This window comes from Pristiophorus japonicus, chromosome 8 (assembly GCF_044704955.1).
Source record: "Pristiophorus japonicus isolate sPriJap1 chromosome 8, sPriJap1.hap1, whole genome shotgun sequence".
Classification (NCBI taxonomy): domain Eukaryota; kingdom Metazoa; phylum Chordata; class Chondrichthyes; family Pristiophoridae; genus Pristiophorus; species Pristiophorus japonicus.
In genome coordinates this window covers 238,990,899-239,011,901 of record NC_091984.1, presented here as the reverse complement: position 1 = coordinate 239,011,901, position 21,003 = coordinate 238,990,899, and the positions used below count along the sequence as shown (strand labels likewise).

The following is a 21,003-nucleotide window of genomic DNA, read 5'->3' as shown; positions in this document are numbered from 1 at the left end:
CGTGGCGCCCAGCCCGCCCCGCGCATGCTCAGTCTCGCCCTCTCCCGCCCCGCGCATGCTCAGTCTCTGCCTCTTCCCCGCCGCCCCTGGCGTTCGCTCGCCCAGCACCGCGAGCATGCTCAATCCCTCTCTTTTGCCCCCTCCCCCCCCCCCCCACACAGTCGCGCGCACGCTCAGCCCTGTCTCCTTTCCACCAATCGCGCGCACGCTCAGCCCTCTCTCTCTCTCTCTCCTTTCCACCAGTCGCGCGCACGCCGCCACCGACCAAAGCTGCCGGACGCGCGCACGTGCGGCTCGCTTCACTGGCATGCGTGCGCGGCCCCCCCCCCCCCCAACGCCCGCCGCGGGGCGGGAAGTCACGTGGTGCGCGGGGCGAGCTATTTGAGGTTCGAGCGTCCATTTTGAGTGAGAGAGGCTTCTGGAAGGTGAGAGAAAGGGAGCGCGGGCGGGAGAAGGGGGAAAGCGGGGGATACAGATCGAGATCAATCAATCAATCGATCGATAAATAGCGAGGCACCCTCCCTCCCGCCCGCGCCTGAGGTAAATGCCGCGAGGCGGACAGGCAGGCCCGGGGTCCGGGGCCTCAGGCTCGGGTCTCTCCCGCCGCCCGCTCTGAGGGCCCGGCTCCCGGCTCCCAGGCGGCGGTGTGTGTCCCGGCACCCGGGGGGGCGCGGCGGGCGCTTCTCCCCGGGCCCCGCGCGGTGTGAGGGGGAGACAGATGGCGACGGCTTTCCTCCCTCTCCCTCTCTCTCTCTCTGAAGCCCGGGCCTGGGCGCCATTTGCCCGGGTCCTCCCCCCATCCCCCACCCCGGGCCTATAGGACGGCCTCGAGTTCTGCGCTGGCCCAGCCGGGAGCGGGACCGAGGCCCGGGGAGAGCCGCCTCCGGCCCCCTTGCTCTCCCCGGGCCCCTCCCCCCCCTGACGGAGCTCGGCTCCCCATTGGCTGTCAGACGGCTGGTGACCGTGCAGGGCGCTATATAAATGCAGTGGGCCCTTCTCTTCCCCCCCCCCCCCCCACCCTGCACCCGCTCTACATTTGCCCCCAGTGATGATACATATCTCTCTGTCTTCCCTTCTAGGTTTTAAACGACCCTTGCATTTGATCATTTGCATTTCCCTCATCCTGCAATGTTCTGTTTTTGGAGCGGGCCATTCAGCCCCTCGAGCCTGCTCCGCCATTCAATGAGATCGCGTCTGATCGTCGCGCTCCACTCCACTTCCCGCCCGATCCCCATATCCTTCCATTTCCTCAATATCCAAAAACCTATTGTCTGTACTCGGCGATTCAGCAGCCACGGTTTTCATCCATTTTGAAGAGATGCTGGTTTTTTATCCAAGGGGGGGTTTTGTCCACACACACACATTTTGAAAGCTGCTGGTACGCTTTTAAACAAACCTCTTGGATCGTGCACGGCTGGAAACGAGGGAGGTTAACTTTTCGGATGTGACACTTTTATTTCCGACTTCTCGCGCTTGCTTTCCCATTTATTTCAAAACTCAGATGTTATCTGGCTTGCAATTTTCCTTCCTTGTTTCTCCTCCCAGACATTTGTCGAATGCATTTTGGCCTGCACCAGGAATGAAGATGTGAGGTGTATTTCCTTTGTTGCGGGTTCCGATTCAATCATTGATGTGTTTACATAAATGTCTAATTAAACGATGTTTTGTGGTGACTGGTGCCTAATTGTAGTCTTCTGTTCAAGGTAATAAACTATGGGTGATCACGTAGAACCTCAAGTTCAGTTCAAGGTAAGAATCTGGTGATTGAAATGAAGTCAAATACTTGCATTTCAGAATTCAGTTTCTCCTGCAATCTGTGTCTAGGGTTATCTGGGATGATACTGAATAATTACTGTAGGTAGTAGTTTCTGACCTTGCATTAAGTTCATAAGAACATAAGAATTAGGAACAGGAGTAGGCCATCTAGCCCCTCGAGCCTGCTCCGTCATTCAATAAGATCATGGCTGACCTGGCCGTGGACTCAGCTCCACTTACCCGCCCGCTCCCCGTAACCCTTAATTCCCTTATTGGTTAAAAATCTATCTATCTGTGACTTGAATACATTCAATGAGCTCGCCTCAACTGCTTCCCTGGGCAGAGAATTCCACAGATTCACAACCCACTGGGAGAAGAAATTCCTTCTCAACTCGGTTTTAAATTGGCTCCCCCGTATTTTGAGGCTGTACCCCCTAGTTCTAGTCTCCCCGACCAGTGGAAACAACCTCTCTGCCTATCTTGTCTATCCCTTTCATTATTTTAAATGTTTCTATAAGATCACCCCTCATCTTTCTGAATTCCGACGAGTAAAGAGTACAGTCTACTCAATCTATCATCATAAGGTAACCCCCTCATCTCCGGAATCAGCCTCGTGAATCGTCTCTGTACCCCCTCCAAGGCTAGTATAACCTTCCTTAAGTAAGGTGACCAAAACTGCACGCAGTACTCCAGGTGCGGCCTTACCAATACCCTGTGCAGTTGCAGCAGGACCTCCCTGCTTTTGTACTCCATCCCTCTTGCAATGAAGGCCAACATTCCATTCGCCTTCCTGATTACCTGCTGCACCTGCAAACTAACTTCCAAAAAGAGTTTCATGCACTGTTGGGGGTTGTCGATTGGGGAGGACAGCAACCTTGCCTGAGTTTTCTCAAACCAGTTTCGAAACTCTGCCTCTTCCATCTGCGTCAACAAATAATACACTTCAGCCTCAAGAAGGAATAAGGTTTACTTATAAGGAAGTTGGCATTGTCAAAAAGAGTTTCATGCACAAGGACCCCCAGGTCCCTCTGTACCGCAGCATGTTGTAATTTCTCCCCATTCAAATAATATTCCCTTTTACTGTGTTTTTTCCCAAGGTGGATGACCTCACATTTTCCAACATTGTATTCCATCTGCCAAACCTTAGCCCATTCGCGTAACCTATCTAAATCTCTTTGCAGCCTCTCTGTGTCCTCTACACAACCTGCTTTCCCACTAATCTTTGTGTCATCTGCAAATTTTGTTACACTACACTCTGTCCCCTCTTCAGTACTATGTGGCTTTGGATTCCTTTTTAAATAACAGCCACAAACTTGTATGATGCTTCATGGTAAGTTTTTAATAGTCAGCGTTGGTCCAACCATGCCAGTTTTGACATTTCTTTCAACTTGTATGTGGTTGTAGTTTTTGGCTTCTGCTTCGTTGTATGAACCTGTACATAGTTGCGGATGCTTTCTAGGCAAAGCTTGCATTGTAGCACGGGAGTGTATTTAGAGTGCTGGCAACATTTTTGATCAAAGATTTTGCACTTGTGTAGACACCAAGAGTACAATTATTACCACATTCATGTTGCTTGGGGTGTGTTTATGGAATGCCAATACAACTCAGCAGGTCTGTCTGACACTCGCACCAATCTGGGTTTGCGCCAGGATTGTCCCTGTGCAGAGCCACATTTAAAAGCTGCAATGTTTTGTATGGAATGCTTTTAACCAGCAACTACTGCTACCCCAGCAATTAGTTGAACCAGTGTGACACTTCTTAAAAATTATGTTGTGGGAAAATGAAACAGTAAGTAAAAAGTCGAGGAGAAACTAAAATGCGGTATGACATGGCCCCCAAAAAGAATAGGGTACCGATTTCTATATTCTGTACCTTCCCCTGGCTTGCTTGTGAAGATGACTCTGGTACTTGACCTCAGCTGGTTATCGAGGAACCATGGCCATTGGCAGCCCTGGCTCCTGCCAGTGTGGGCCAATGGCAATAGTCAGGAGGAACAATTCCTGCAATGCACTTTTTCTTAAAGCTGTTTTATTTGCAGGACCAAATAAGTCAAGACTTGCATATTCTGGCCTTTTCTCTAGCTGTTGGTTGAAACTTGCATTTAAAAAAAAAATTGTCACTTTTTGATTTTAAAAAGCTTGGCGGCTATTATGTTGTGTCTAAATATTAAGGAACCTATGTTTGTAAAGCTCTCCATTACGCACCCTGTTAACTATCCTAAGATTTTGACTCCGAATACTTAAATACTAGTTGGTTCGCAACTTGCTTAAATAAGCTGCGATGATTCACAGCTAATGCGTTTATTTCAGAATTGACATTAATTCTTGATTGCATCCAAGTTGATGAATGGAGGTATAACTGAATCCACCTTTTAAATACAAGATTGTTTTATGGTACAATATAAACAATTCTAAGAATTTTGTGTTTTTAAATGCACGCTCTGTCTGTTTATTGTGAACCATTTCCCCACTGAAAGGGGATTTGCCCTGTTTCCAGCAGTCCCGTGGTACTGTGGCCAAGTCACTATTTGGTTGTTGCAGTTTTAATGCAGAATGCTCAGTAGGGTTGACAATGAATAAATAAGTGTTCAAAGAAAATTGTGTGGGTGGGGGGGTACCATTTTCCCCGCAGACTCTAGGACAATTCTGGAGTGTCGGCAACCCTATTGGTTAGTGATGAGGTGCAATGACCCTGGGTGAATTCTCTGCTGAGGCCAGTTTTAGCATAGATGAAGTGCTGACTGTTGAACATTCCTGACTTTTGTGGTTCAGTAATTCTCTACTGTGCAATTAAGTCATTTGGGGATTTTCATTAATGTTCTGCAATATTTTGTGGAGAGCAACTCTCCTAGCTACTGTAGGTTGTGGTGTGGTGCAAAGATCCATAATGAGAAATGCTTATTGATTCCAAAATATAATTGTAAAATCTGGTTGCTACTTTCAGCCAGTTGCTGGTCAGTTTATTGATCTGTTGCACGTAGCTTTGGCACCACATTCGGGAGATGCTTTATCCTGCCCAAATCTGGTAATTCACAGAACTACGGCAACCCAATCAAAACCCACTTGGATGCTGGCTGGCAAACATTGTAAACTTTCAAACCTGTCATTCATCAGAGTATCCCTTCTGATTGTCCTCCAGATTTGGAATAAAAGTATGTGCTTCGATTTTGTGGTCCATCTTATCGTTTGCTTTCTTCTAGCTTGTACTTGTTGGAGATGGTGGTACTGGTAAAACTACTTTCGTGAAGCGTCACTTGACTGGTGAATTTGAGAAGAAGTATGTAGGTACGTACACCAATAGAATGATATAGCAAATGGATGCCATTTAGCCCATCATGCCTGTGCCTCTTTGAAAGAGCTATTCAGTTAATCCAACTCCCCGGCTGTTTTCCCATAATCCTGTAAATTTTTCCCCTTAAAGTATTTATCCAATTCCCTTAAAGTTATTTAATCATCTTCCGCCCTCTCAGGCTAGGCATTCCAGGTCATCATAACTAGCTGCGTAATTGTTTTTTCACGTGTGGCAAAAGCACCAGATGCAAATCACCTTAAATCTGTGCCCTCTAGTTACTGACCCGTCTGCCACTAGAAACAGTTTCTCCTTATTTACTCTTAGCAAATCCCTTCATGATTTTGAGCACCTATCAAATCTCCCCTTAACCTTCTCTGCTCTAAGGAGAACAACCCGTTTCTCATTTCTCCACGTAACTGAAGTCCTTCATTCCTGGTACCATTCTCGTAAATCTTCCCTCGAGGCCTTGACATCTTTCCTAAAATTGGTGTCCAGAATTGGCCATGATACTCGAGCTGAAGCCCAACTGGTGTTTTATAAAGGTTTAGCATAACTCTTCCTTTTGTACTCTTACACCTATGTTTATAAAGCCCAGGATCCTTTTTAACAGTCTTTTTAACAACTGTTTAAAATTTGTACCAATTAGTTTACATTGTTTTTAAATTCTTCCTACCAAAATGCATCGCTTCACACGTCTCTGCATTAAATTTAATCTGCCAGTTGCACCAGTCTGTCTTTGTCCTCCTGCAGTCTGTTACTATCCTCCTCACTGTTTACTACATTTGAGTTTCGTGTCATCTGCAAACTTTGAAATTATGCCCTGTATACCCAAATCCATTTATTTACTTACCCTGGGGACACCACTGTACACTTCCTCCAGTCCCTTAGACATTTTTGTATCTTGCTAGCTAGTCCATTGTGTATTTTAATCAAACGCCATTTGAAAGTCTGTATTCACGCATCAACCTCACCACCCTCATTAACCCTCTGTTAGTTCATCAAAGAACTAGGTGTTGGGGCTGAATTTTTGCATTCCATGTTAATGCCAATAACCGGAGGTTTTTTTCCCTTGCAGCAACATTGGGTGTTGAAGTTCACCCACTAATGTTCCATACTAACAGAGGTGCCATCAGATTTAACGTGTGGGACACTGCTGGTCAGGAGAAATTTGGTGGCCTCCGAGATGGTTATTACATTCAAGGTAAGAGTTTGGGTGATGCAGCTCTTAACAATGGAACATTTTGTATACAGTAATGTATGGCTCGGATGCTTACTACTTCTTTCTTTCACAGCTCAATGTGCCATTATTATGTTTGATGTAACCTCACGAGTGACATACAAGAATGTGCCTAACTGGCACAGAGACTTGGTGCGCGTGTGTGAGAACATCCCCATCGTGTTGTGTGGCAACAAAGTTGATATTAAAGACAGAAAAGTGAAGGCAAAGTCTATTGTCTTCCACAGGAAGAAAAATCTTCAGGTACGGCTTTTGTAAATCTCTCAGGTTATGCATTTGGGAGGTTTTCGTGTTAATTGTTCTGCACACATGCCAATGGAAGGGAAGGGAAGTCTAGGCTGTACTCCTGAATGCTTTTTCTCATCTATTTAGCAATCTGACAGGCACCTTTTTTTAAAGTATAGGTTGAATCTCCCTTATCCGGCACCATTGCCGGCTGCTCCGACATAGAACAAATTGAAGTCATTCCTCGCTGCAGACTCTCAATCGCTGGCCTGACCCCGCGATCCACCCCCCCCCCCCCCCCCCCCCCCAAAACGATATCTCTGCTGCATTCCTTGCTCCGTATCCGTACCATCCAATTTAATGTGACCTCCCCTCGTCCGGCACAGGCCAGGTCCCGAGGGTGCCGGATAAGAGAGGTTCTACCTGTACTATCCTTTCAGTGGAGACATATTTTTTCAGTTCCTTCCTGGATCTGTCATTCTCTGTCATTTTGTGGGGATCCTTTGAAATATTGGCAATCCTGTGGACCAACTATCCTAGCTTCAGAGGGGAAAAACTAGCATTCCTTTTATTTAGAAAATCTTTGAGAACCGCAGGCTAGGAAGTCAGTAAATACAGGAATCTGACGGGTGGGATGATGTGTGAATTTTAGGGCTGCAGTTTGGAACCCAATGCGCAAGGCGTTAACCTATTGATTTACTAATGAGAAGTTCATGGGCTGAGAAAGGTGTCGGAAACAGACAACTGAACTGTCCCGATAACAAAGTTGCATTTTCAAAATCATCCATTTGAGGTGGCCATTCTGGATCAGTTTAGTTTCCTTTGGGCGAAATGAGTGTAGTCAGCCAACTTCTCAGCAGCTAACCTTCCACACCGCCCATGTTGGTATTGAGTTTTCTGTGCGTAGGATATAAAGGCTGCCTGGTCAGTGTAATTTCCATAATTTACGGGAGAAGCATATTTAGACTGGAAACAGTGCAGGGCTTGACCAGGTACTTGGTCATTACATTTGTTGAAGCCATTTATTTAAAATCCAAGTGGTGGCAACCGGAGCAATTTGTCCTGGCTTGTGGTGGGTTTTTGTGGCTGTAATGGGGGTGAAAACTTGCACTGATAGTTGCAGCTTCTGTACTGAAGGGCCAGTTGCAGTGAGGGCTCTCAAACCAAAGGCTGAAGTGAGTGCACTCTCCAAATGCTCGAATTGAGACCAGCTTTTTGACCAAGACTTCATAAACTGAATTCTGTCAAGGCTGACAACACCTCCCATCCACCTGTAATTTCAGCTTTCAAACAGTTGCACTCAGCAGCAATTTTATATGGTATGGACTGGTTTTACAAGATATGCTGTGACTGCAAAGGCTTCTCAGCACAGTGCATTTGATCAATGTTTCCTTAGAAGTTGCATTAGAATGGGGCTTGTAACCAGGAAGTGTGTGGCATGCCTGATGTAGCAGATTTCTTGGAACGAAGAAAGCAGGTGAGAAGGTTATTCAAAATTAAGCTCCATGGTTTGGGGGGGGGGGGGGGGAGGGGGCAACATTTGGCAGATGAAAATGATGCTGACCAAGATGTGGCATTTCTGCTTGGTAAGCCCTCAAGTTTCCCCTTATAATATGAGCAATTTTTTTATAGGCTGTTTCTTGTACTTAAACCACTGAAAATTAATTGTTGGAGATTTGAAAACAATTGTATATGTCTTTTTTTCTTAAAATTTAAATTGTATCGTACAGTATCTTAACTTGACTTTCCACGCTGGTTTTAAGCACACTACTGAATTTCTAAATCTGATTTCTTCCAATATATGGAACTTGTTCTCGCTGATGAGTCAGTGAAGTGATGGAATGATGTATGCTGCATGAGCCCCTTTTTATTTCTTAATTTAAAAAGTCATTCAGTGGGCACGAGTGCTTAAATTCCAAGACTGGAAATGTGAGCTGTTACAGCTGTGTGAGTGCACACTGACATCTGTTTTCTTCTTGCAGTACTATGACATTTCTGCCAAAAGCAACTACAACTTCGAGAAGCCATTCCTGTGGCTTGCCAGGAAGCTGATTGGAGATCCCAATTTGGAGTTTGTTGCTATGCCAGCTTTGGCACCACCAGAGGTTCAGATGGACCCTGCATTAGCAGCACAGTATGAGGAGGACCTGAAGGTACAGCCTGAAAACCAAATGCTTTTACCCCCAATAATTTTGTGTTGACTGTTTTTAACAACATAGGATTCAGATATTCCCGTCTGAATCCGGTGCTTCTATGCCCAGTGCTTGATCTCTGATACTTCCCTTTCTGGCTCTGGAAATGATCTGGATGCAGGAATGTGCCCAGCCTGTTGCTGCCCTTTCACCACATCTGCATGACTGCCATAAAGACATTTAATAATCATGCTGTAGAATGTATTTATCCCTAGTTAGCTATTTACATTGAAAGCAGTTTCACGTTGACAAATTTAAACAGACCTGTTTAGGCTGATTTTTATAATTTCAAAAGTAGAATCTAATTAATGCTTCCTTTTTAAATTTGATTCATCTGCGAGATAATTGCTTCATAAGATGCTGAAACACTTATCTTTAGCGTGCTTCTCTCCATCTCCAATATGTCATCTTAGTGACTCATTTTAACTGCAGTACAGTATCTTGAGATTTACTTGTGGTTGTGACATTCTGCAGTCTTAATAGCACCAGTTTTGGTAAAATCTGCTGTTTTTAGCTGCACTTCTTGGTGTTTGAGGCAATCTCTACTAATTATAGACAAAGCCTCTGCTTGCTGTGTTGGAATTATTCTGGAGAAGATGGATACATTTCCTGATGTAGAGGGATTATTCTGAAGATGGATAAATTATCTGGTGCAGAAGATTTGGCTTACAATTCTGAGCTAGTTGCACTTGATGTACAGCCCATGAAGGAAATCTTTTAAAATTGATGCCTCCAAAAATATTTCTGAAACATGTTTTTCTTCAGTAGGGCTGTTACTACAATGTTCTGGACCATGGTCCAGAACTTAAAGAAGGGTAACTTTGAAGGTATGAGGCGTGAATTGGCTAGGATAGATTGGCGAATGATACTTAAGGGGTTGACTGTGGCTGGGCAATGGCAGACATTTAGAGACCGCATGGATGAACTACAACAATTGTACATCCTTGTCTGGCGCAAAAATAAAAAAGGGAAGGTGGCTCAACCGTAGCTGTCAAGGGAAATCAGGGATAGTATTAAAGCCAAGGAAGTGGTATACAAATTGGCCAGAAATAGCAGTGAACCTGGGGACTGGGAGAAATTTAGAACTCGGCAGAGGAGGACAACGGGTTTGATTAGGGCAGGGAAAATAGAATACGAGAGGAGGCTTGCAGGGAACATTAAGACGGACTGCAAAAGTTTCTTTAGATATGTAAAGAGACAAATGTAGGTCCCCTGCAGTCAGAATCAGGGGAAGTCAGAACTGGGAACAAAGAAATGGCAGACTAATTGAACAAGTACTTTGGTTCGGTATTCACTAAGGAGGACACAAACAACCTTCTGGATATAAAAGGGGTCAGAGGGCCTAGTAAGAAGGAGAAACTGAGGGAAATTCTTATTAGTCGGGAAATTGTGTTGGGGAAATTGATGGGATTGAAGGCCGATAAATCCCCAGGGCCTGATGGACTGCATCCCAGAGTACTTAAGGAGGTGGCCTTGGAAATAGCGAATGCATTGACCGTCATTTTCCAACATTCCATAGACTCTGGATCAGTTCCTATGGAGTGGAGGGTAGCCAATGTAACCCCACTTTTTAAAAAAGGAGGGAGAGAGAAAACAGGGAATTATAGACCGGTCAGCCTGAAGTGGGTAAAATGATGGAATCAATTATTAAGGATGTCATAGCAGTGCATTTGGAAAGAGGTGACATGATAGGTCCAAGTCAGCATGGATTTGTGAAAGGGAAATCATGCTTGACAAATCTTCTGGAATTTTTTGAGTGTTTCCAGTAGAGTGGACAAGGGAGAACCAGTTGATGTAGTATATTTGGACTTTCAGAAGGCTTTCAAAAGGTCCCACACAAGAGATTAATGTGCAAAGTTAAAAAGCACATGGGATTGGGGGTAGTGTGCTGACATGGATTGAGAACTGGTTGTCAGACAGGAAGCAAAGAGTAGGAGTAAATGGGTACTTTTCAGAATGGCAGGCAGTGACTCGTGGGGTACCGCAAGGTTCTGTGTTGGGGCCCCAGCTGTTTATACTGTACATTAATGATTAGATGAGGGGATTAAATGTAGTATCTCCAAATTTGCGGATGACACTAAGTTGGGTGGCAGTGTGAGCTGCGAGGAGGATGCTATGAGGCTGCAGAGTGACTTGGATAGGTTAGGTGAGTGGGCAAATGCATGGCAGATGAAGTATAATGTGGATAAATGTGAGGTTATCCACTTTGGTGGTAAAAACAGAGACAGACTATTATCTGAATGGTGACAGATTAGGAAAAGGGGAGGTGCAAAGAGACCTGGGTGTCATGGTACATCAGTCATTGAAGGTTGGCATGCAGGTACAGCAGGTGGTTAAGAAAGCAAATGGCATGTTGGCCTGCATAGCGAGGGGATTTGAGTACAGGGGCAGGGAGGTGTTGCTACAGTTGTACAGGGCATTGGTGAGGCCACACCTGGAGTATTGTGTACAGTTTTGGTCTCTTAACTTGAGGAAGGACATTCTTGCTATTGAGGGAGTCCAGCGAAGGTTCACCAGACTGATTCCCGGGATGGCGGGACTGGATCAACTGGGCTTGTATTCACTGGAGTTCAGAAGAATGAGAGGGGATCTCAAAGAAACATTTAAAATTCTGACCGGTTTAGACAGGTTAGATGCAGGAAGAATGTTCCCAATGTTGGGGAAGTCCAGAACCAGGGGTCACAGTCTAAGGATAAGGGGTAAGCCATTTAGAACTTCTTCACCCAGAGAGTGGTGAACCTGTGGAATTCTCTACCACAGAAAGTTGTTGAGACCAATTCACTAAATATACTCAAAAAGGAGTTAGATGTAGTCCTTACTACTCAGGGTATGGCGAGAAAGCAGGAAGGGGGTACTGAAGTTGAATGTTCAGCCATGAACTCATTGAATGGCGGTGCAGGCTCGAAGGGCCGAATGGCCTACTCATGCACCTATTTTCTATGTTGGCCAATCTTCAGTCCTGCAAAATTGAGCAATTTAGGTATAAATATTTATACTCTGGGTAGTTTGTGGCTATGGGGTGTAAATTGGAAAAAGTAATGGTTTTGCTCACTTGTGAGGTACTTTGTTCTGATCGATACATTTTTAGACTTAAGATTGCAAAGCTGTCACTTCATACATGGCTGTAATTCTGCACTTAAATCTACAATTGTAGATGAGGTAATTTTGGTTTTAAATTGCTATTTGTGACCTGCTTAGGATGGCAAGTAACTGTTTGAGAATCAGGGCATAATGTGACTTGATGCGTTTCGCATGTAAAGTAGTGCTGTTTGCCCTTGCACACCCTTCTGCTCTGTCTTGTACATTTTCTCTAACGTCAAGACCTCTGCAAATGTAGCTGTATTGCTGGCTGATGGGTGCATGTCACTGATTCTCCTTTCTCTTTCTCTTTCTCCTTCTGCTTCCTCGCCCCTGGATGTGTGTAAATACATGGTGAAATGCAACTTTAAAAAAAAAAATGACCTTTTTTAATTGGTGTGCTCTTGTTTCTATTTAACTACTGCAGGTTGCTCAAGGCACTGCATTGCCAGATGAAGATGATGACCTGTGAATTGATGGCTGGAGTCAAGCACCAGCAGCCTAGTTTTATAGGCAGCTGTCCTGTGATGCAGCGTGTTTGCCAGTTAATTAGCTGAACAGAACTTAACTGCTTATAATCTTTAGAAGGTAAAATGAGTTGGAATTGGGGGTGAATGGTGTGCAGTATGACAATTTCCTTCACACTTGGACCTGTGTACTTGATACTAAAACTGTATTGATAGACTGCAACATTTGAGTGTATGCATAATTTAATTTATGATACTGGTAGAATCACAATATACATTGTTTCAAGTTGTATGTTAATGTCATTCCTACTTTTTTGTTAACTTTTTGTTTAGATCATAAAGTTGTGATCTTAATAAAGTTGTATTCCAAATGACTAAATGAATTGTGGCATTAAAGTACTGAGCATTCCTTTCAAAGTTCATCGTTTTTACTAGTATTTAGTCCACCAATTGTTGGGTAAGGAGTTACAAATCCCGAATCCCTCTGCTGGGTGGTTATGAATATTACATTGCATCTAACAGTATGATGAGACATCATGCCCTAGCTGCTGCTGCTTTTGGAGGGAGTGAATATTGACGGTGGCGGATGGGGTCCCAATCAAGCGGGCTGCTTTGTCCTGGATGGTGGCAAGCTCCTTTAGTGTTGGAGCTGCACTCATCCAGGCAAGTAGAGAGTATTCCATCACACTCCTGACTTGTGCTTGTAGATGGTGGAAAGGCTTTGGTGAGTAACTGCAGCCTCTGACCCGCTCTTGTAGTCACAGTATTTTTATGGCTCGTCCTGTTAAGTTTCTGGTCAATGGTGACACCCTCGCCAAAGGATGTTGATGGTGGGGGATTTGACAGTGGTAATGTCAATGGGAAGTGATTTAGACACTTGTTGGAGAGATAGTCATTGCCTGGCACTTGTGCCATGAATGTTACTTGCTATTTAAAAGCCGAAGCCTGAATTTTATCTGGGTCTTGCTGCACACGGGCATGGTCTGATTCATTATCTGAGGAGTTGCGAATGAACTGAACACTAATCAACAATGGACATCTCCACTTCTGACATTACATTTGGAGGGAAGGTTGTTGATGAAGCAGCTGAAGATGGTTGGGCCGAGGACACTGCCCTGAGGAGCTCCTGCAGCGATGTCCTGGGGCTGTGATGATTGACCTCCAATCACCACAACCATTTTCCTTTGTGCTGGGTATGACTCCAGCCAGTGGAGAGTTTTCCCCCTGATTCCCATTGTCTTTACTAGGCTTCCTTGATGCCACACTCTGTCAAATGCTGCTTTGATGTCAAGGGCAGTCACTCTCCTTGCTTCTGAAATTCAGCTCTTTTGTCCATGTTTGGACCAAGGCTGTAATGAGATCTCTAGCCTAGTGGCGGAACCCAAACTGAGCATCGGTGAGCAGGTTATCGGTGAGTAAGTGCCGCTTAATAGCACTGTTGACGACACCTTCCATCTCACTGCTGATTGAGTAGACTGATGGCGGTAATTGACCCGATTGGATTTGCCCTACTTTGTTTTCGACAGGACATATCAGGGCAGTTTTCCACATTGTTGGAGAGATGCTAGTGTTGTAGCTGTACTGGAACAGCTTGACTAGAGGTGCAGCTAGTTCTGGAGCACAAGTCTTCAGCACGGCACCAAGGATGTTGGGTACCATAGCCTTAGCTGTATCCAGGGCGCTCAGCTGCTTAATATCTCTTGGGAGTGAATCGAATTGACTTGCCTTTAAAAGTTTTTTTTCTCTAGGAAGAGCTTTTATTGATGTGAGAAAATACTAATGAACATGTGAATGCAAAATTAGTTGATGCATTTTGGTGGTTCATGCAAGTTGGTGCTACATGAACTAGCATTCTGTACAAAACATACTCCTATAACCACCTAGAGGGTATTGCAATTGTTTAATGGTGTTGTGCCATGTAACACAATGATTTGTGAACCATTTCTCTTCGAATAACACTCCTGCTCTAACTTTTTTTGTTTTGATGTGTCTTGTGTTTCTTTTAGCTTTTTAATAGGTAATGCAGGAGAGTTGGCAGATAACCTTGGGTAGTGGTTGAGAGAGGTGCTGAAACATGCCTGATGGGTGAGGTCTAGACTGGTGGAGAGTATTAGGATATCGGGGATTAGAACCCAAATGGCTGGCTCCTGCCTATAACTTGGGGGCTGGGAATATTTTCATAGTATGAGGATCTTGGACTGAAGATGGGGAGAAAGAGTTTGATGTAGCTGAGTGGGTTGAATTCTGGATGTACCAGGAGAAGGGAATACTGAAGAGAGTGATTGAGGAAGTATCTGGGATTTTGTGTAGACTGAAGGAAATGGAGCACATGTGTTGGTCAGCATGCCATGGCCAAGCTGATTAGAAGCAATAAGGAGGGACAGACTCTAGGCAGGGCTAACTTAAGAGCAATGCATTGCTTTGAGCTCCTGTTTGTTCAGCTAATTTATAGAAATTTACAGCATGGAAGGTGGCCATTTTAAAAACCCATCGTGTCCGTACCTAATCCCACTTTCCAGCTCTTGGTCCGTAGCCCTGTAGGTTAGGGCACTTCAAGCGCACACCCAAGTACTTTTTAAATGTGGCAGTGAGTTCCACACCCCCACTGCCTACTGGGTGAAAACATTTTCCCTAAATCCCCTCTAAACCCCCTACCAGTTACTTTAAATTTATTCCCCCTGGTGGTTGACCTCTGCTAAGGGAAATGGGTCCTTCCTATCCACTCTTAGCGAGGCCTCTTGTCATTTTGTACACCTCCAATAAGGTCTCCCCTCTGCCTCCTCTGTTCCAATCTTTCCTCAGCTAAACTTCTCCAGTCCAGGCAACATCCTCGGAAATCTCCTCTGTACCCTTTCTAGTAATGTGCTGACCAGAACTGCATGCAGTACTCCAGCTCCACCCTCATCTTCAATATGCAATAAAATATGCTCTGTGAGCAGGCTGGAAATAATGGGCAGTTGGAGTGTGGGAGGTACTTGGGTGGTACGTGCAGGTGGGCTGAGAAAGAAAGACTTGCATTTATATACAACTCATTTCAGGATGTCTCCAAAGTACTGTTGTAATGGAAAGACGAGTCAGTTTTTGCACAGCAAGGTCCCCACAAACGGCACTGAGAATGACCAGATAATCTTTTTAAGTGATGTCAGTTTAGAGATAAGTATTGGCCAGGACAGCGGGGAGAGCTCCCCTGCTGTTTTTCAAAATAGTGGCTGCAAGATCTGTTGTGTCCACCTAAGGGCAGAAGGGGCCTCCCATGTAGCATCTCATCCAAACGACAGAACTCCCTCGGTACCAATGTTCCCACTAAGGGGCCGTGCAGCAATCACGCGGTCCCATGCAGGCCGCTCACCAGGTCCTGCTGCTGGAAGAGAAACCGCGCAAGCCTGGCTGCTCAGAAAATTTAAAGGGCTGGGGGAGAGGGAGGAAATGAGGGGGAATGTTACTCAGCACTGCCCTGGAAGTGTCTTAGATTTTGTGCTCTAGACTTGAGTGGGGCTTGAACCCACAACCCTTCTGCCTCTGAGGTGTGAGTGATGGAAATAGCTCTGTCCTTGAGGTTGGGATAGGGATAAGTGGGCACAAACTTCCAATCCACTGCACTTCTAGTGCATCACACATTTATGCATGTGAAATCGGCAAGTGAAAATTATGTTTTTTCCCTACATTGTGGCAAAATATTTCAACTATGTTAAATGCCTACTGATCATAGTGTCACTTCCTTTCATCAGGTTCTGTCTCAACTTGTCATGGTAACCATTACTGATGTGATGCCATAATGGAAGAGGAGACAGCGGAATAGCGCGTAGAAAACTATATTCAATAGTACAACAGTTAGCGATCAGGAAACCCATGGGAAACCGGGATCGTTACACACACATCTGATTTTAATATCTTTGCGGTTTAATTGTTTGGATACTTCACCAAATTATAACTCGTTGAAAATCTGCCTCATGACATCAGTCCAAGATCGTAGCTAGACCCATGCCTAACTCCCATCCCAGAGACCCACCGATTTGCTTCCAATTATTTCATTAAAAATAGAGATCGCTCTTCGGTAAGCAATCTACCAATCAGCAGTGGCTCAGTGGGTAGCACTCTCTCGATGGTAGGGGCTAGGAGTGAGCAGGTGTTGCTGATTACTGCAAGAGTTGGAGTGAGTTTGTAAAAAGTTGATGGGTCTTTGGGTGGTTCTTTTTCCAATTTTAAGGCCTTTTTGGCCCTTAAACAATCAGCCAGAAGGCTGCTGACGGGCCTGGAGAGCCGGGCCCCTCAGAGGACAGTGCTCCCAATGGGAGTTTAATCAGGGGAGAGAATGTCTTGAAGGGAGAATAAAAGGCCCAAAGATTTGGGCTGGGACCCCAGGAGGTTTGGAAAAGAAAACACGGTGGTGGTTCACTGCCAGGATAAGGAGGTGTGAGGTGGGCTATTATCTGGGAAGACTGCGGTGAAGGAAGTTGCTTTGCTTGCCGACCAAAGCTGAATGTTGGGTTCGAAGTGACGGTCAGTGGCCGAGAGGAGGTGGAAAGACTTTTACTGAGCCTGAAGGTTGGTGAGATGTACTTGGATCTATCTGCTGTATTCCAAAGAGGTGGTAGTTTCATTCTTAAACCTGCCAGTTTATGTTGAGGATGATGTGTTGATAAAGTTGGAGTCGTGGGGCATTAAACTTTACTCCGTAATAGGAGATACTATCCTGGAACGGGGTAGCCGATGGAACCCGTTATGTAAAAGTGCGGTTCCTAAAGGGGGTGAAGTCATTATCCTACAGCATGAAATTTGAGAATGGAAGGAGTGCAGTACTTCTCTGTTCTGCATGATAATCAGGTGAAGCTTTGCTACTATTGCCTTGGACACGACCATTTAGTAAGAAGCTGTCCAGACCTGTACTGTTATAGCCGTGGCTTGTCTGGACACATCCGCCATAGCGAATAAGGCGGATGAGCTAAGAGCACAGGTAGACACTTGGGAGTTTGACATTATAGCCATTACAGAAACATGGCTGAAAGAGGGGCAGGTTTAGCAGATCAATATTCCTGGCTACAGGATTTTTAGACAAGATAGAGAGGGGGTGGGGGTAAAAAGGGGGCGGGGTTGTGGTACTGATTAAAGAAACTTACAGTGGTGAGGAAGGATGATATGTTAGAGGGATCAACTGAGGCCATATGGATTGAATTGAAAAATAAAAAAGGAGTGATCACACTGCTGGGCGTGTATTATACACCCCCAAACAATGGGAGGGAGATAGAGGAGCAAATATGTCGGCAAATTGCTGTGGAGTCTAAAAACCATAGGGTAGTAATAGTAGGGGATTTTTACTATCCAAATATTGTTTGGGACAAATTTAGTGTGAAGGGTATAGAGGGTGCGGAATTCTTAAAATGCATTCAAGAGAACTTTTTTAGTCAGTATGTAGCAAGCCCAACACGAGAGGGGGCGGTCTTGGATTTAGTTTTGGGGAATGAAGCTGGGCAGGTTGAAGGGGTATTAGTGGGGGAGTACTTGGGTGCCAGTGACCATAATTCAGTCAGATTCAAGTTGGTTATGGATAAGGACAAGAATAGGCCTGGAATAAAAGTTCCGAATTGGGGAAAAGCCAATTTTGCTAAGTTAAGGAGTGATTCGGCCATAGTGGACTGGAAACAACTACATGTGGGTAAATAGGTGTCGGAACAGTGGGAGGCATTCAAGGAGGAGATCTGGAGGGCTCAGGCCAAACATGTGCCCTTAAAGAAAAAGTCTGGGAAAAATAATTCTAGAGCCCCCTGGATGTCTAGGGACTTACAAGGGGGGATTAAGAAAAAAAGTGACGCTTATGTCATATATCAACGGCTAAATATTTTAGAATCTTTAGAGGAATATAGAAAGTTAAGAGGCAAAATTAAAAAGGATATTAGAAATGCTAAGAGAGAGCACGAGAAATTCTTGGCCAGTAAAATGAAGGAAAACCCTAAGGTGGTCTATAAATATATTAAGAGTAAGAGGGTAACTAAAGAAAGGGTAGGGCCTATTAGAGACCATGAGGGTAATCTTTGTGTGGAGACGGAAGATGTTGGGAGCATTCTTAACTAATACTTTGCATCTGTTTTCACAAAGGAAAGGGAGAATGCCGATACTGCTATAGAGGAGGAATGTGATATTCTGGATGAAATAAATATAGTGAGAGAGGAAGTATTAAGGGGTTTAGCAGCTTTGAAAGTAGATAAGTCCCCAGGCCCGGATGAAATGCATCCCAGGTTGTTGAGCGAAGTAAAAGAGGAAATAGCAGAGGCCTTGACCATCATTTTCCAGTCCTCTTTGGATATGGGCAAGGTGCCGGAGGACTGCTAATGTAGTACCCTTGTTTAAGAAGGGAGAAAGGGATAGGCCAAGTAATTACAGGCCTGTCAGCCTAATGTCAGTGGTGGGAAAATTATTGGAAAAGTCCTGAAAGACAGGATAAATCTGCATTTGGATAGGCAAGGATTAATTAGAGACAGCACGGATTTGTAAAGGGAATATCGTGTTTAACTAACCTGATTGAATTTTTTGAGGAAGTAACCAAGAGGGTCGATGAGGGTAGTGCGCACGATGTAGTATATATGGACTTTAGCAAGGCTTTTGATCATGAAGGTTAAAGCCCATGGGATCCAAGGCAAAGTAGCAAGTTGGATCCAAAATTGGCTTGGAGGTAGGAAGCAAAGGGTAATGATTGATGGATGTTTTTGTGACTGGAAGGATGTTTCCAGTGGGGTTCTGTAGGGCTCAGTACTGGGTCCCTTGCTTTTTGTGGTAATATTAACGATTTAGATTTGAATATAGGGAGTATGATTAAGAAGTTTGCAGATGACACTAAAATTGACTGTGTGGTTGATAATGAAGAGGAAAGTCATGGGCTGCAGGAGGATATCAATCTACTGATCAGGTGGGCAGAGCAGTGGCAAATGGAATTTAATTCAGAGAAGTGTGAGGTGATGCACTTTAGGAGGGCTAATAAGGAAAGGGTACACATTAAGCGGTAGGCCACTTAATAGTGTAGAGGAACAAAGAGACCTTGGAGTGCTTGTCCACAGATCCCTGAAAGTAGCAGGCCAGGTGGATAAGGTGGTTAAGAAGGCATACGAAATGCTTACCTTTATTGGCCAAGGCATAGAATATAAGAGCAGGGAGGTTATGCTTAAATTGTATAATACTTTGATTAGGCCACAGCTGGAGTACTGCTTGCAGTTCTGGTCGCCGTATTATAGGAAGGACGTGATTGCACTAAAGAGGGTGCAGAGGAGATTTACTAGGATGCTGCCTGGAATGGAGAATCTTAGTTATGAGGACAGATTGGATAGGCTGGGTTTGTTCTCATTGGAACAGAGGAGGTTGAGAGGAGACCTCATTGAGATGTACAAAATATTGAGGGGCCTGGACATAGTGGATAGTAAGGGCCTATTTCCATTGATGGAGGGGTCCATTACAAGGGGGCATAGTTTTAAGGTGGTTGGTGGAAGGTTTAGAGGGGATCTGAGAGGGGGGCTTCTTAATGCAGAGGGTTGTGGGGATTGGAAACTTGTTGCCTGGAAGAGTGGTGGATGCAGAAACCCTCACCACTTTTAAAAGATGCTTGGCTGGGCACTTAAAGTGCAGTAACCTGCAGGGTTACGGACCTAGAGCTGGTAATTGGGATTAGACTGGATGATCTTTTGTTGGCCGGCACAGAAATAATGGTAAGTACTGCAGGGAATAGAATACGGCCAGGGTGATCTCCTGGACTAATTGCGATCGCCTGGATGGGTCAGAAAGGAATTTTCCCAGATTTTTTTCTCCCTAAATTGGCCTGGGTTTTTATCTGGTTTTTGCCTCTCCCAGGAGATCACATGGCTCCGGTTGGGGTGGAGTGTAGAATGTTTTTAATATAAGGGATGTTGCAGTGGTGTGGGGCAGAATGGTTGGGCAGGGTACTCTTTACCTTTCCGTCATTGTTCATGGGTTTGTATGTAACCTTTAGGGCTGCTGACCGAGGGGCGTGCAGCTCTTTGTCGGCCGGCGCGGACACGATGGGCTGAAATGACCTCCTTCTGCGCCGTAAATTTCTGTTTCTATCGCTCGGAACTGCAAGGGCAGAGAGCTGTGCGGTTTGTCACAAAGGCCCCACCCGCTGTGAGTGTGAGGCAGAAGGCAGCTCCTTGAGTGATGAGGAGATGGGAGAAGGAGCAGGAGGAGGACACAGCCGCCGAACGGAATGAGGAAAGAGCGCAAGAAGAAGCAGAAAATTGTGGAGCAGGGAACAGGATGGGGATGGTGGAAAACGCACCAAGTACGGTGGAAAGGGATAAAGTCAGCGGAGGGTAGCATGGGTCAGAGACAGTTGAGCCATGATATGGCTCACCATCAGGTGGCCATGGGGAGATTAGAGGTGGGTGCAGGGGTAAGTGTAAGTACTCCAAAGAGAGACGGGGAGTTGGACATCTTGGGGAGCAGGAGGGGGCAAGACCAGGAGAGGGTTAGGGCAGGAGCCTTAAAGGGGCAGCAGGACGGGAGTGGGGAGACAAAGACGCCAAAAGGGAGCAAGATGGGTGGAGACGCTCCATTGTCCCAGAGAGAGAAGAAACGGGGAGCAAGGGTCAGCGGCGGAGGTGAGGCCAAAGGGAGTGACACTGTTGAGGAAACCAGGTTAGCAGGAGGACTCTCTAAGGGAGATTCTGTATCTGACGGGGAACAGGGACGGGAGATTACAGAAGGGCTCGAGAGTGAGGAGTCAGAGGGTGGAGACATGGGGGTGCATCATGTGGAA

General features: G+C 45.2%; 1 protein-coding gene across 1 annotated transcript; it reads left to right on the top strand.

Moving 5' to 3' along the window:
• The first annotated feature begins 338 nt into the window (after positions 1 to 338).
• ran (RAN, member RAS oncogene family) lies at positions 339 to 12,662 on the top strand. Its single transcript, XM_070888142.1, has 7 exons — positions 339 to 425; positions 1,704 to 1,749; positions 4,955 to 5,039; positions 6,122 to 6,247; positions 6,339 to 6,526; positions 8,491 to 8,661; positions 12,206 to 12,662. The coding sequence occupies exons 2-7, from the start codon at positions 1,714 to 1,716 to the stop codon at positions 12,248 to 12,250; spliced, it is 651 nt and encodes a 216-aa protein (XP_070744243.1). The 5' UTR covers positions 339 to 425; positions 1,704 to 1,713; the 3' UTR covers positions 12,251 to 12,662.
• Positions 12,663 to 21,003: the final 8,341 nt, after the last annotated feature.

Coding starts and splice junctions, on each gene's coding strand:
- ran (XM_070888142.1), top strand. CDS start 1,714: ATGGGTGATCACGTAGAACCTCAAGTTCAGTTCAAG. Junction 6,248..6,338: donor AGATGGTTATTACATTCAAG/GTAAGAGTTTGG, acceptor TTTCTTTCACAG/CTCAATGTGCCATTATTATG. Junction 6,527..8,490: donor ACAGGAAGAAAAATCTTCAG/GTACGGCTTTTG, acceptor TTCTTCTTGCAG/TACTATGACATTTCTGCCAA.